General features: G+C 36.6%; 1 protein-coding gene across 3 annotated transcripts in view; it reads right to left on the bottom strand.

The window, feature by feature from the left end:
- Copa (COPI coat complex subunit alpha) overlaps nucleotides 1-12,357 on the bottom strand; it is a 44,781-nt gene that overhangs the window by 31,289 nt on the left and 1,135 nt on the right. For all 3 annotated transcript variants that reach the window (XM_010616660.3, XM_010616661.3, XM_010616662.3), the window contains exons 2-6: nucleotides 10,255-10,368; nucleotides 9,569-9,642; nucleotides 4,621-4,701; nucleotides 1,815-1,891; nucleotides 759-868 (exon numbers count right to left, since the gene is read on the bottom strand). In XM_010616660.3, the coding sequence (XP_010614962.1) occupies nucleotides 759-868; nucleotides 1,815-1,891; nucleotides 4,621-4,701; nucleotides 9,569-9,642; nucleotides 10,255-10,368 (456 nt within the window). The remainder of the gene's footprint in view (nucleotides 1-758; nucleotides 869-1,814; nucleotides 1,892-4,620; nucleotides 4,702-9,568; nucleotides 9,643-10,254; nucleotides 10,369-12,357) is intronic.

The following is a 12,357-nucleotide window of genomic DNA, read 5'->3' as shown; positions in this document are numbered from 1 at the left end:
CCCCGGAAACAAAAAAAAAAAAAAAAAAAATCTGGCCCTCAATTTACTGCATCTCCTCTATACAGCACTAAACATTTAAATTCTTTCTCAAAATCATATGTAAATGACACAAAGAGGAATTATTCCAATAATTTAAAATCTAAATTATTTAATTTCTGGTCCTAGAAGTCTGCCTATTAAAGGGTATTCTGCATATAAAAGTCACCAATTCAATTCTACCCCATGTGCTTACACTAAAAAAAGTAGTACTGTAGAAGGATTTTCCTATTTCTAAATAATGCAACAAGACCAAGAGTCTTGTTTCCCTGCATTAATGTATATTCAGAATTTATTTTTTTAAATCAAGGGTGCATTCTTTTTTTTTTGGTACTGGGGATTGAACTCGGGTCCTTGTGCTTGCAACGCAGGCCACCAAACCACTGAGCTAAATCCCCGGCCCCAAGGGTGCATTCTTTCTTATTTGAGTGAAAAGCTTAATTTTTAATCAAATACTCCAAAGGTACATATAGAGATTTTAACTAAAAAGTTATATGACAAAAATTCAAATGAATTTTCTAGCGTAATCACTTTTCACAGAAAATACGTCTATCATGAAGAACCATCAAAATGGATTCAATACCCTCAGAAACAAAGATGCTATTGTATAGGACAGAAGAGTCTAACTTTTCCTGCTCCAAGCTAACTACCCTCACTATTTTAAGCAATTGCAGTTTTTCGCCAGACATGACAAGGCCATCCCCTGAACTTGGGCAGCTCACCAGAAATATCCCAAACGCGCACAGTCTGGTCCAAACTGGCTGATACAACCAGGTCTTCTGAGGGGTGGAACTGAGCACACATTACATAATGATTGTGCCCCGTTAACACACTGTAAAAAAAAAGAGACAATACTAAGTTAGAAGTGGAAATCACCAGACTCCTAAGCTAAATTCCTTTCAACAGATGGTTATACAATTATACTTTTATAGAGGCAAAGGTAGATCATTCATGTTAACATCTTTCAAAAATATGCAAGGCCACCTGTTTTAACAATAATAGTCTTTTTTACTCTAATGCTTTAGTATTTAAATATTAATTTCAGGAAAACTGAAATTATATAGCTTTCTAAAGAAATATTAAAATATGAAAATAAGGCTGGGCATGGTAATGCATGCCTGTAATCGCAGCATTTGGGAGGCTCAGATAGAAGGATCACTGAAGCTCGAGGCCAACCTGGGCTACATAGTGAGTTCAAGGCCAGTCTGAACTATATAGTCAGAACCCCAAAATAAATAAATAAATGAAAATAAATGGAATATTGATAATTTAAACTACAAATTAGCTGCAAGGTCTTTTTAAAGGTATCCTTAAAGGATATAATTTTTAAATGGTCCTTACCTCTTTGCAGAAAGTTCTATGAGAACTCCAGACCCAAACACAAAGATTCGTTGTCTACCCTGACTGAGATTTTATGAAACAGAACTAAGAAGCAACTGTAAGTTCTTGTTCCATGTATACATATAAAGTTCTTACTCCACATACATTTATATACTTTTTAAAATTTTTTTTAAAATTTAAAGTTCTTGTTCTAAAAGACTAGCTATAATATGACTTCTTCCAGGTAAGAAATTGTCAGGAAACTTAGATTTATGCATTACTAAAGAAATCATCACTGTACTGTACTATTTTTACTTGAAAGCATCCCACAAATATAATCAGTAACTAATCCGCAGACAAGATCCACTTGGGAAGGAAGATGACTATTCTGAAGGGAAGCTGATTATGAAAAACTAGGAAGAATTAAGACTCTGTGAGGCTTCTGCCTCCTGCTTTACCAGACACAGGTTCTAGACTGCCAGTTCCATACTCGAATGGTCTGATCGTCAGAGGCACTCAGAATCCAAGGGTACTCCTGAAAGATATTTCAGAAAAAGACTCTGAACATTAAACAAACTTGTCCCACTAAGCTCCTATAACTTTTTTCTCTTTGGAGAGCATTCTTTGCCTACAACTTCAGCAACATTAGCAAAAGGGTTGCTACTTCACATACTAAGCTAGCTGTCATCTCCTCCCACCATTCTACCAGCTTTTCCCAACTTTAGTCCTCTCAACTATATGATATCAGACAAGCACAACAAACTTGCAGAGGCAGAGAGTAGACATTTAAATTTACTTTTATATATTTACCTGTGTGTATTTATACCATGGCACTGTGGTTCTAGGACATACAATGAGTAACAAAAATGACAACTACTAAACAAATTGTTTTGGAAGGAAAGGGGAGAGTCACGAAACAATCAATACTTACAGGATCTAGCTTGCATGTTCAGTACCAAAGAAACAAAGATGTACTGGGACAAAATTTTTGCATCAAAGTATACTGAATACCAAATTTGCTGAGTTTCAAAGCAGCTGAGTACTAAGGTATATGACTATATTTATAATTAATCTTCTAAACTGAAATCCAGTGAAAGGCTCTTCTCCTTTTAACTCTAGGATAGTAGTGGCAAACCTAGGGCATGTATATTGTTTTTCTTTTATGACAAAAGATGTTAACATATGAGCTGTTTTTTCTAAACTGAAACCTCAGTATTCAGGTTTAATTGTAGTGCTGGTATTTTTGGATAAATAAGTGGGTTTTGGGTTGCAGTTTGTTTTGGTACTGGGGATCAACCTCAGGAACTTGTGATTGCAGGGCAGGCAGCAGGACCACTGAGCTAAATTCCCAGCCCTTGGGTTGCAGTTTGGACATTCATCTCTAAAAGGTTCGCCATCACTGCTCTAGGATAAGAACACTGATTTATGGTGTGACTTCTTCCTGTCAGATCATCCAGTTTCAAAAAATCTTCAAACCTTAGTAACCAAAGAAGCAAGTATCATATAAAGACAATTTTGCCTTTTTGGAGTCTATAAGGTTGTTGAGAACAGAAAATTTTTCTTTTGTACCAGGGATCGAACTTGGGTCCTTGCACTTGCAAGGCAGGTGGCAAAACCACTGAGCTAAGTCTCTGACCCAAGACAGTTTTTTTTTCTGTGCCAACAATATCTTCTGAGTTTTTGTTTTGTTTTTTTAAAAAAACACATAAAGGTTTCTTTAAAAGTACTCTATTTTAATACCTTCTGGAAAAGTGGCTTCTCAATGTTTTTTAATGTAAATTTGGGCACTGGAAACAATTTCATGGACTTTAGGCTGAATGAACATTGGCTATGAAAACCCATCACAAAGGAATCCTTTTGGATCAATAGTCTTATTTTTCTCTAAATAACAAGAAAAAGTACCACTTTCACAGTCCCTATCTTTGTCATAATACCTGCCTTACATGGAAGGAAAATTTGTCATTTAACTATGGAACTTGGAATGCTATTATTGTTGACATAAACTATGATTCTGTTGGACTAAAGCAACTGCTCTTCTTTTTAAAGAAATTACTATAATATCAAAAAATGTAGTGGCATTTTATATACCTTTGGTGGATTGATTTTGTAAAAATTATAATGAATCGATGTCTTCTTTAAAAAAAAGAGAAAGTATTTTTAAATTCAGTTTTATATTCAATAGCCCAGGACTTTGGGTAACAGACATATATATGGAACTGAAAAAAAAAAAAACAAACAAAAAACAATTTGCCTTAACTTTCTAGATAGATAGTGCTCATTCTACACAAAGGTCTTTACCAAGTGCTTATCGTAATGACAAGTAATTCCTACCTAATACATTCATTTATTGAATACTAATTATTCTCAAATATTTCAGTTGTAATTTTGTCATTCTCTTCTATCATAAAATTTTAAAATTTTATAAAGGAAATGAAGTATACTCACTCAGCAAATATTTCATTATATTCTTTCTAACTTAATTCAAGAGACTTTGTTTACTGAAAGTCATAGAATAGAATGAGTTAATTCTAATGGCATAGAATTATAGAAAATTCTAGCCAGGTTGAAAGAGGATTCAGACGTTAGAAATCTTTAATCTGTAACTCACTATCTAAGTCTACTATGATACCCAAGAGATCAAAAAAGATAGAAAACCTTGCTTAAGGAAAAGACTTCAAGAAACCAAAACCCTAGTATAGAAGATAAGATTGTTGATACCTCAAAAAGTTTATTAGGTCATCCAAACATCATCTTAGCCTGACCTTCCTCCAGACACAAGTGCCACTTACAAATAACACTTTACATGGGATTAGCCTGAGAATTTTTGCTGGCACAGCACTATAACAAAATCGTTGCTTTTCTTTTTCTTTTTTTTGGTACCGGGATTGAACTTTGGACTTTGCGCTTACGAGGCAGGCTGCTTTTCTTGACAGAGAAACAATAAAGCTCATTGAATCCAATTAAATTAAATTCAGTACAGTATAATCCTGAGTGCTTCCTTTTACAGAAGGAAAAAAAAGTAGTCTATGGCCACACCACCCTGAATGTGCCCGATTTCATATGATCTCAGAAGCTAAAGTATAATTGGACTTGCTTAGTTCTTGGATGGGAGAAGGAAAGAAAGCAGAAAACTCACCTCCACATCCTAGAAGAGCCACATCAATAACACAGTCTGTTTTCAAAGCAGTGGGTTCTTGAGGGCAAGTAGATTACTAAGAGGAAACTAAAACATGTGCCATACTTAGAGCCACTGTGGCTACTTACGTGATGAAAAAACGTAGTGCGAATATAATCCAAGTGACCAAGCAAGGTGAAAAGACAGCGCCGAAGCTTGTAATTCCAAACCTGCAAAGACAAATCCAAATAAGGCATAAGATAAAAAGGTTTTAAGCTTCTAAATGGCTCAGAACAAGATAAGATCTGTATTTCGGCATTTTTAAATAAGTAGGAGCCATGACAAGGAGTCTCATTGAAGACTGGGGGAAGGGAGGATGAAAATATAGGTCAGTTAAACAAGTGGGGGTCAGGAGATGACGGGTAAAGTCAGAAGAGCTAAAGATAAAACTATGGAAAGCAGGGCTGGAGATATAGCTTTGTGGTACAGTGCTTGCCAAGCATGTACAAGGAACTGGGTTTGATCCCCAGCACTGCAAAAGCAGAAGGATTAATAAATTTTTGAAAGGTGTCTTTCTTTGCAGGGTTTTTTTTTTGGACACAGGGCCTTGCTACATTGCTCAACTGGCCTCAATTCCTGGGCCTAAGCAACCCTCCTGCTTCGCTTTCTCTCATAGCTGGGATGACAGACAGATGCCACTGTGACTGGCCTGAGAAGTCATTTTAATAGAAGACAAGACACATACCGATTATTAAGTTAACTTGTACTCTCAGTTTAAATGTAGATACCTGTACTGCACCTTACCTATCATTGTAACAAGTAGCATAGATCCAACCTTCAAAGAGACATTATTATCATAGTTCCTAAATTGGTGGAAAATAATGCCCGTGTATTTGTGGACTGTACTTATTTTTTTGCAAATAGACTTGAACTTATTACTATTAAAAACCCTACAGTGTTCAGGCTAAAATAAGCATGGAAACAATAATATTCAGATATAAAGTTGAGTTAAATACTAATGTATCAGACATCAATGGACAACTGAAGAAGACACTAAAGCCAGGATAACACATGTAAGATAGCTCATTCTCCTCATCCACAAATCTACAAAAATGAGAGGTCAGATGCTTTTTTTCTTTTACTTGTTTTGTTTTTGTTTTTTTTCAGACAGGGTCTCACCATGTAGTTGAGACTGACCTGGAACTCACTATGCAGCCCAGGCTGGTCTTGAACTTACAGTGACCCTCCTGCCTCAGCCTCCCGAGTGCTGGGATTATAGGTGTGTGCCACCACGCCCGGCTGCTTTTTTCTTTTAAATTCAACTTTTCAAATATTTCACTTAATATTCTTGAATTTTATCTGGGCCGACTTGTTATTATTTGAATATTTTTTAAATTAAAAAAAATTTAAATACAAAAAAAAAGTAGTATCCTTTTCTCCCCTTCCCCCTCCCCCTCTGACATGATCTCGCTTTGCAGCCCAGGCTGGCCCTGACACTCATGAACTCGCAATCCTGCTTCAGCCACTCAAGTGCTAGGCTTATAGGTATGTGCTATCGTATGTGAATAGAAAAGTAGTATAATTTCTTATAATACATTCAGATAACTGAAAAGTGGGATCTTCCAAATAAGAATGTAAGTAAGATCCTTAAAGGCAAGGACCTTGTCCATTATGTTTAACATGACATATCACTTTGGCACTTAATATGGTGACTGACACTTGGTACTTATTCTGTACATATGTATAAAAATGTGAAATGGCAAATAACATTAAAAAATGAAAGTATTCCATTATCTTCATGTTCATCTGTAAACACATAGTAAAATTTCACCAAAAAATTAGATCATACCATAAATACTACTCTTTAACGGACTCCTTCTCTTTCTATAGAGTTCAGTGTTTTGCACTTTCATATTTCTAGCTCTAACTTGTCCTGACTCCTTTAATGTCCTTATTAGCTCTGGAACTGTGAACCATTTCTTCTTCGGTACCAGGGATCAAACTCGGGACCTTGCACTTGTGAGGCAGGCAGCAGCACCACTGAGCTAAATCCCCGGCTCTTGGAACTGTGAACCTTTAAAGACCTACAGCATTTTAGACTGATGCTATGGGCATTTGCTAGGCTTTTTGTCCTGATCTTTGTACATGAGGATTATATTAACGCTACTTTTATCTGTACACAGCAAGCAGTATTATGATCCATAGACATGATTTTTCATGAAAACCTTTTTCATGAAAAAGTTTTCAACTTTATTAATCAACAAGAAAATATAAAACTATGCCACATAAATTAAAAACCACCAAGCTAGCTAACAGAATTCCTACATTCAAATATCATATAATTTACTAGTTAAGGGATAGAATTCAATGAGTTTCAGTACATTCACAATTCTGCAACCAGCACCACAATCAATTTTTGAATGTTTTTCTCCTTTTAAAAAGAAACTCATACATATTAGCAGATACTCCTCCTTCCTAGTAACCACCCTCTCCTCCCATTATTAGCAGCTATTAATTTACTTACAATCTCTATAGATATGCTTATTATGGACATATCATATAAATGGAAAATATTAATTAAAAATACTAAATAAAAATTAAATTTAAAATATTAATTAAAAAATATTAACCATTTTTGGGACACATATACATTTTAAAAAAGCCTTTTATTAAGTGAGATCTAGTGTTTCTTAAACATAAGAAGCCCAAGTTAACCAATCTCTCCCTCTCTCTCCTCTCTCTGCAATACTGGAGACTGAACCAAGGACATAGGCAAGGCCTATACAGAGGCTTGAGCTCCCAAAAACTGCCTCCAGGAGGCAGTGCCTAAAAACTAAAAACAGAAAGAATATAGCTCTTTATAATTCTAATGCCACTTTTCTCCACACACATCAGCCATATCATCTATAATATATGTCTAGAAGTAGTTAATGAAAAACAGTATCTTTTTTAATAAAGCAAACTCAACTGGCATGGTTGGTCATACAGACTTAATGAAAATGAACTGTGGAAATAAATAAAGCAAATGTTGACTGACTGATTGATTGATTTTTGGTACTGAGGATTGAACTCGGGTCCTTGTGCTTGCGAGGCACGTGGCAGCACCATTGTTGCTTTATTTTTCTAAGTTCAAAGTTGCTGGCTCTAATTTTTATTTTATTTTATTTTATTTTGTTTTTTGTTTTTTTTGAGTCAGGCTCACTATGTTTCTAAGTTCAAAGTTGCTGGCTCTAATTTTTATTTTATTTTATTTTATTTTGTTTTTTGTTTTTTTTGAGACAGGGTCTCACTATGTCATTAAGACTGACCTGGAACTCACTATGTAGCCCAGGCTGGTCTCGAACTCGCAGGGATCCTCCTGCCTCAGCCTCCTAAGTGCTGGGATTACAGGCATGTGCCACCACGCCCGGCTTCTAATTTTTATTTTTATCACAGTCAATCTTCAAAGAACTGCTTGTATTCTATCTGCTTTTTCACCTAACTCTACACTGAGGTGCTAAGATCACTAATGCTTTTCTAATTTGCCAATCTAAAGGTTACTTTCTGGGCTGGATCTTATCTTGTCTACTTTCTCTTTCCCTAGATTTTCTCCTTCTTGGCATTGAAGAGGCTTCTGCTTCTCTTTGGTTCATCACCAACTTCTCAATCACTCTACCAACTCTACCTCCTTCTTCTCTTAAATGATGGTCTGTCTTCTTACTCAATGACTCCCTGAGTAGTATCTTCTGCTTTGGCTCCCTCCTTCATGGCAATAACTCCCAAATATACATCTAATGCAGTCATACCTCTAATAGATGGTCCTTTTGGTACCTCAAACTCATTGTCCCCACTTCAGAAAACTGTTACCTCCCCTTGATTTTCCTTTCCTACTTAACAACATCCTTTCTACCAGTGACTTAAACTAAACGTCTAAGTCATCTCATTTATCTCCCCTTATCATCACTCCAATCTCCATCTAATACAATTGCCGGTCAGGCATGGAGGCACATGTCTGTAATTCCAGCATTCAGGAGGCTGAGGCAAGAGGACTGCTGCAAGTTTGAGGCCAGCCTGGGCCACATAGCGAGTTCAAGGCCAGCCTGAACTATGTAGCAAGACCTTATCTCATAAAAAAAACCTAAACTAAACTAAAAAGAATTGCTTCACCTCCCTGGGATCTCAAATCTATCTTTTTCTCCATTTCAAATGCTACTGCCCCTCATCTCAGGTTCTGCTCATCTGTCATAATGGATTTATATGATAGTCTCCTACTTGTTATCTGTGGCTCAAATCTTGCCTAACGTACTCATTTTTTTCTTTATACTACTACCTAATCTTAAAAAAAAGTAAATCTGATTCTGATATCACTCCTATATTTAACACCTCACCCACTTCAAGACAGCATCTTACTATGTAGTTCACACTGGTTTTAATTTATTATGTAAGCCAGGCTGGCCTCAAATTCAGGATCCTCTTGCCTCAGCCTCCCAAGTTCTAGAATTACAAGCCACCATGCCCAACTTATTTAAACGCTTTTAATGACCCCATATCTACATGGTTAACATGAAGCCTCCTGAGCACTGCAGATACTCACGATCAGATGCCATCTCATTTTTACTCCTTCTCTCACCTTTTCCCAAGTGTTATTCCTGTAAAATTAGTTTTAAATGTACCTGGCTATGTCATGCCTATCTTCACACCTGAACTGTTATTTCTACTTCACTTTTTGTAACTATCATATCACTTACCAAAGTGCACATGCTATTATTTGAATATATGTTTATCTCCTCTATTAGAATAAAAGCTCCTTGGGCTGGGGATTTAGGTCAGTGGTTCCACTGCCTGCTTCACAAGTGCCAGGTCTGGAGTTCAGTCCCAGGTACAAAAAAAAAAAAGCTCCTTGAGAACAGAAGCCATTTCTTATTTAATTTTGAATTCCCAAAAAAGAATCTGGCACACAGTAAGCATTCAATAAATATTTGCTTGTATGTGCTCTGGATAATGCTAAAATCCTAACTCTGTATGAATGAGTTGTCCTGACTTTCAGTCCCTTCCATATTTCCCACACCTTCCCATATCCTCTGTCCTTTATTTCCAGGGATGACAGACTCTCTGTACCTTAATCTTATAGTCATCTCCTCCAGAGACGAATAGTGGCTGTTGCTTATGGAAGTCAATGCCTCGTACTGGCCCTGGGGAAGAAGGCAGATGAAAGATGTTAAAGACAGCTATTCTTTCAAATCCCTAAGGCAGTAATGGCAAATCTTTTAGACTTATTTATTACAAAGTGCCAATACTACAATTAAAGCTGATTATCCAATGCTTCCCTACTGGGGCAACTTGGCTTGCATGCTGACAGAGAGGGCTCTTCAGGCCTGTGGTGGCACGTGCTACAGGTTTGTCACCACTGCTCCAAGGTGATTCCTATTCAGGATTTTTCAGTTCTACCCCCAAAACTGAGTGTGTTTTTGTCCGCTCATTTGTTTTTGTTTGAGAGACAGGGTCTCACTGTCACACCCAGGTTGGTCTCAAATCCCAGGGCTCAAGTGACCAATCCATCACAGCCTCCCAAGTGCTAGGGCCACAGGTACATGCCATATCCTCTGGCTTCCCTTCCATTTTTTTTAAGTATATGTTTGTGATATATAATAGTTACATTGATCTTTGAAAAATTGTATGCATACATATCACATCTTCCTTCCACACTGTTTAATCCTAAAGGAATCTATGTCAAATAGGACTTAAACTACCCTAGAAAACAATAAGACATATCTCTTTTAACTTTGTCGTAGAAACTATCTTACCATCATGTTCATCAAACTTGTCAATCAGGGTACACATCCGATAGTCCCATAGCTGGATGACACCATTGTGTAAACTGGTCAAGATCCAGGGTCGTTTGGGGTGGAAACTGAGCCCTGTGTGGCAGGAGGAACAGAAATTATATGATGAGCTAAGTAATGTCACTTTCTGTCAATTATGATAACAAAAAGGATCATAAGTTTATCCATTCATTCAATGTAGTTTTTATGGGATGCCAGACATTGCAATTTTTTGTTGTTAGATGCTAGACTTTTTAACGTTCTCAGTTAAGATTTATTTTGAGAATCAGTTAATAGTAAGAACAATAAAAGTGGGCCAGGTAACAGCAAGGTCCGGAGTTCAATCCCAGGGACTGCCAAAAAAAAAAAAGAACAATAAAAGTACAGGAACTGATGAATTTGTTTGTTTTACTGTGGCAACACACTTCCTCTTTTATTAGTACAGTTTGCAGTACATAATATTTACATCCCTTGTGTGGAGCTGGTACATACATGTAACACATCTTAATTCATTTTTTCATCTTGTATCCCTCCCCTCCCCCCTTTGAAAAAGATCTATCTTTCTACATTCTATTATCTATCTTTTATTTTGCTCTTTATTTATACTTTGGGTTTCTGATGTAAGAGAAACCATGGAATATTTAAACTTGTGCGTTAGATGTATTTCACTTAACATTATGGTCTCAAGGGGCATCTATTTTCCTACAAATGATTCAAGTTTTCCTTTTTTCTTTTTTTCTCTCATTGAGCACGTACAAGCAAATATTTATTGGTACATTTTAGGTATACAGTACAGTTATATTCATCATTGAGATGATTCAAGTTTTTCTTTATGGCACAGTAGTACTTCATTGTGTATAAATACCATATTTTCTTTATCCATTCATCCATTGATGGACATATAGGCTGCTTCCAAGATTTAGCTGCTATAAACATGGGCATGCATGTATCCCTGTAATTCTGTAGTGTTATAGATGGAATTTAAGTGCTGGACTTCTATTATATTCCTTTAAATATTGTTGGGCTTTTTCTAGAATTCAGTTAAATTACTTTGAATCAGTCGATCATTTTAAGGCTCACTTTTAAGTTTTGTTACAGCAGCCACTAGTGCAGGTCAGCGATGGTGAACCTTTTCGAGTTTTCAATGATACAAATAGCCCACAGCAGCACATGTGCCATAAGAGGTTTGCCACCACTGATCTAGGTCTAATTTGGAACTATTACTAATGTCCTGAGATGCTTTATCTGATGTTCTTAATATCAGGAAGTCTTTCCATTTGGCCAGGTAAGAAGACAAACTATTCTCAGCCCTTTGTGAGATCCAGGTATAATACTTTATCCTTTTCCATGGTTCTTTTTTAAGTTTTGATAGGTTTCTCACGTCCATAGGCAAACTGGTACTGAGACAAAGGTGTGAGGTAACCCCTGGCAGATCTTCAGTGCTCTCTCTGTGCAACTACCCTCTTCTCTGTTTTTTTTTTTTTTTTTTTTTTTTTGGTACTAGGGATCGAACTTGGGTCCTTGTGCTTGCGAGGCAGGCAGCAGCACCACTAAGCTAAATCCCTAGCCCTCTTCTCTGGCATTTCTGCCTAGCAAAATTTAGCCATTTTAGCTTCCCTGAACTCTAAACTCTCTTTGGCTAGTCCATAGAGCTCTTCCCTATTCTTTCACGGCAGTCAGGAAATGCTTAGAAGACTCGCTTTATTTTCTGCACTGCCTGTGGTCCTATCTCTGATAACCTTTGTTCTATACATTTTGTTGTGTAGCATATAACACAGAAAGGTAAACTGGTCCTTGTTAGGCAATCATAACCATAAATGCAAGTCCCCACAGGTAACAACTGCTATCAGTTTGCAGCACATCGTTTAAGAAATTATTAGGAGAGGACTCAAGGATAAAAAAGGCCCATTTCAACCATCTAGCTCCCAGAAATTCTTAATGGTACCCTTCACAATGAAGATTCCCACGCAATTTAGAAACTGCTCAGAATATATTCTCATATGAATAAAGTCCTCCTGTTTTTGAGCTAGTGAGTCTAGCTAAGCTCTGTAATACATACTTTCCATAGACTTTCTCATTTTAATT

This window comes from Fukomys damarensis, unplaced genomic scaffold (assembly GCF_012274545.1).
Source record: "Fukomys damarensis isolate Sample0158 unplaced genomic scaffold, DMR_v1.0_HiC HiC_scaffold_19, whole genome shotgun sequence".
Lineage (NCBI taxonomy): Eukaryota > Metazoa > Chordata > Mammalia > Rodentia > Bathyergidae > Fukomys > Fukomys damarensis.
This window is presented reverse-complemented; position numbering and strand designations above follow the sequence as displayed.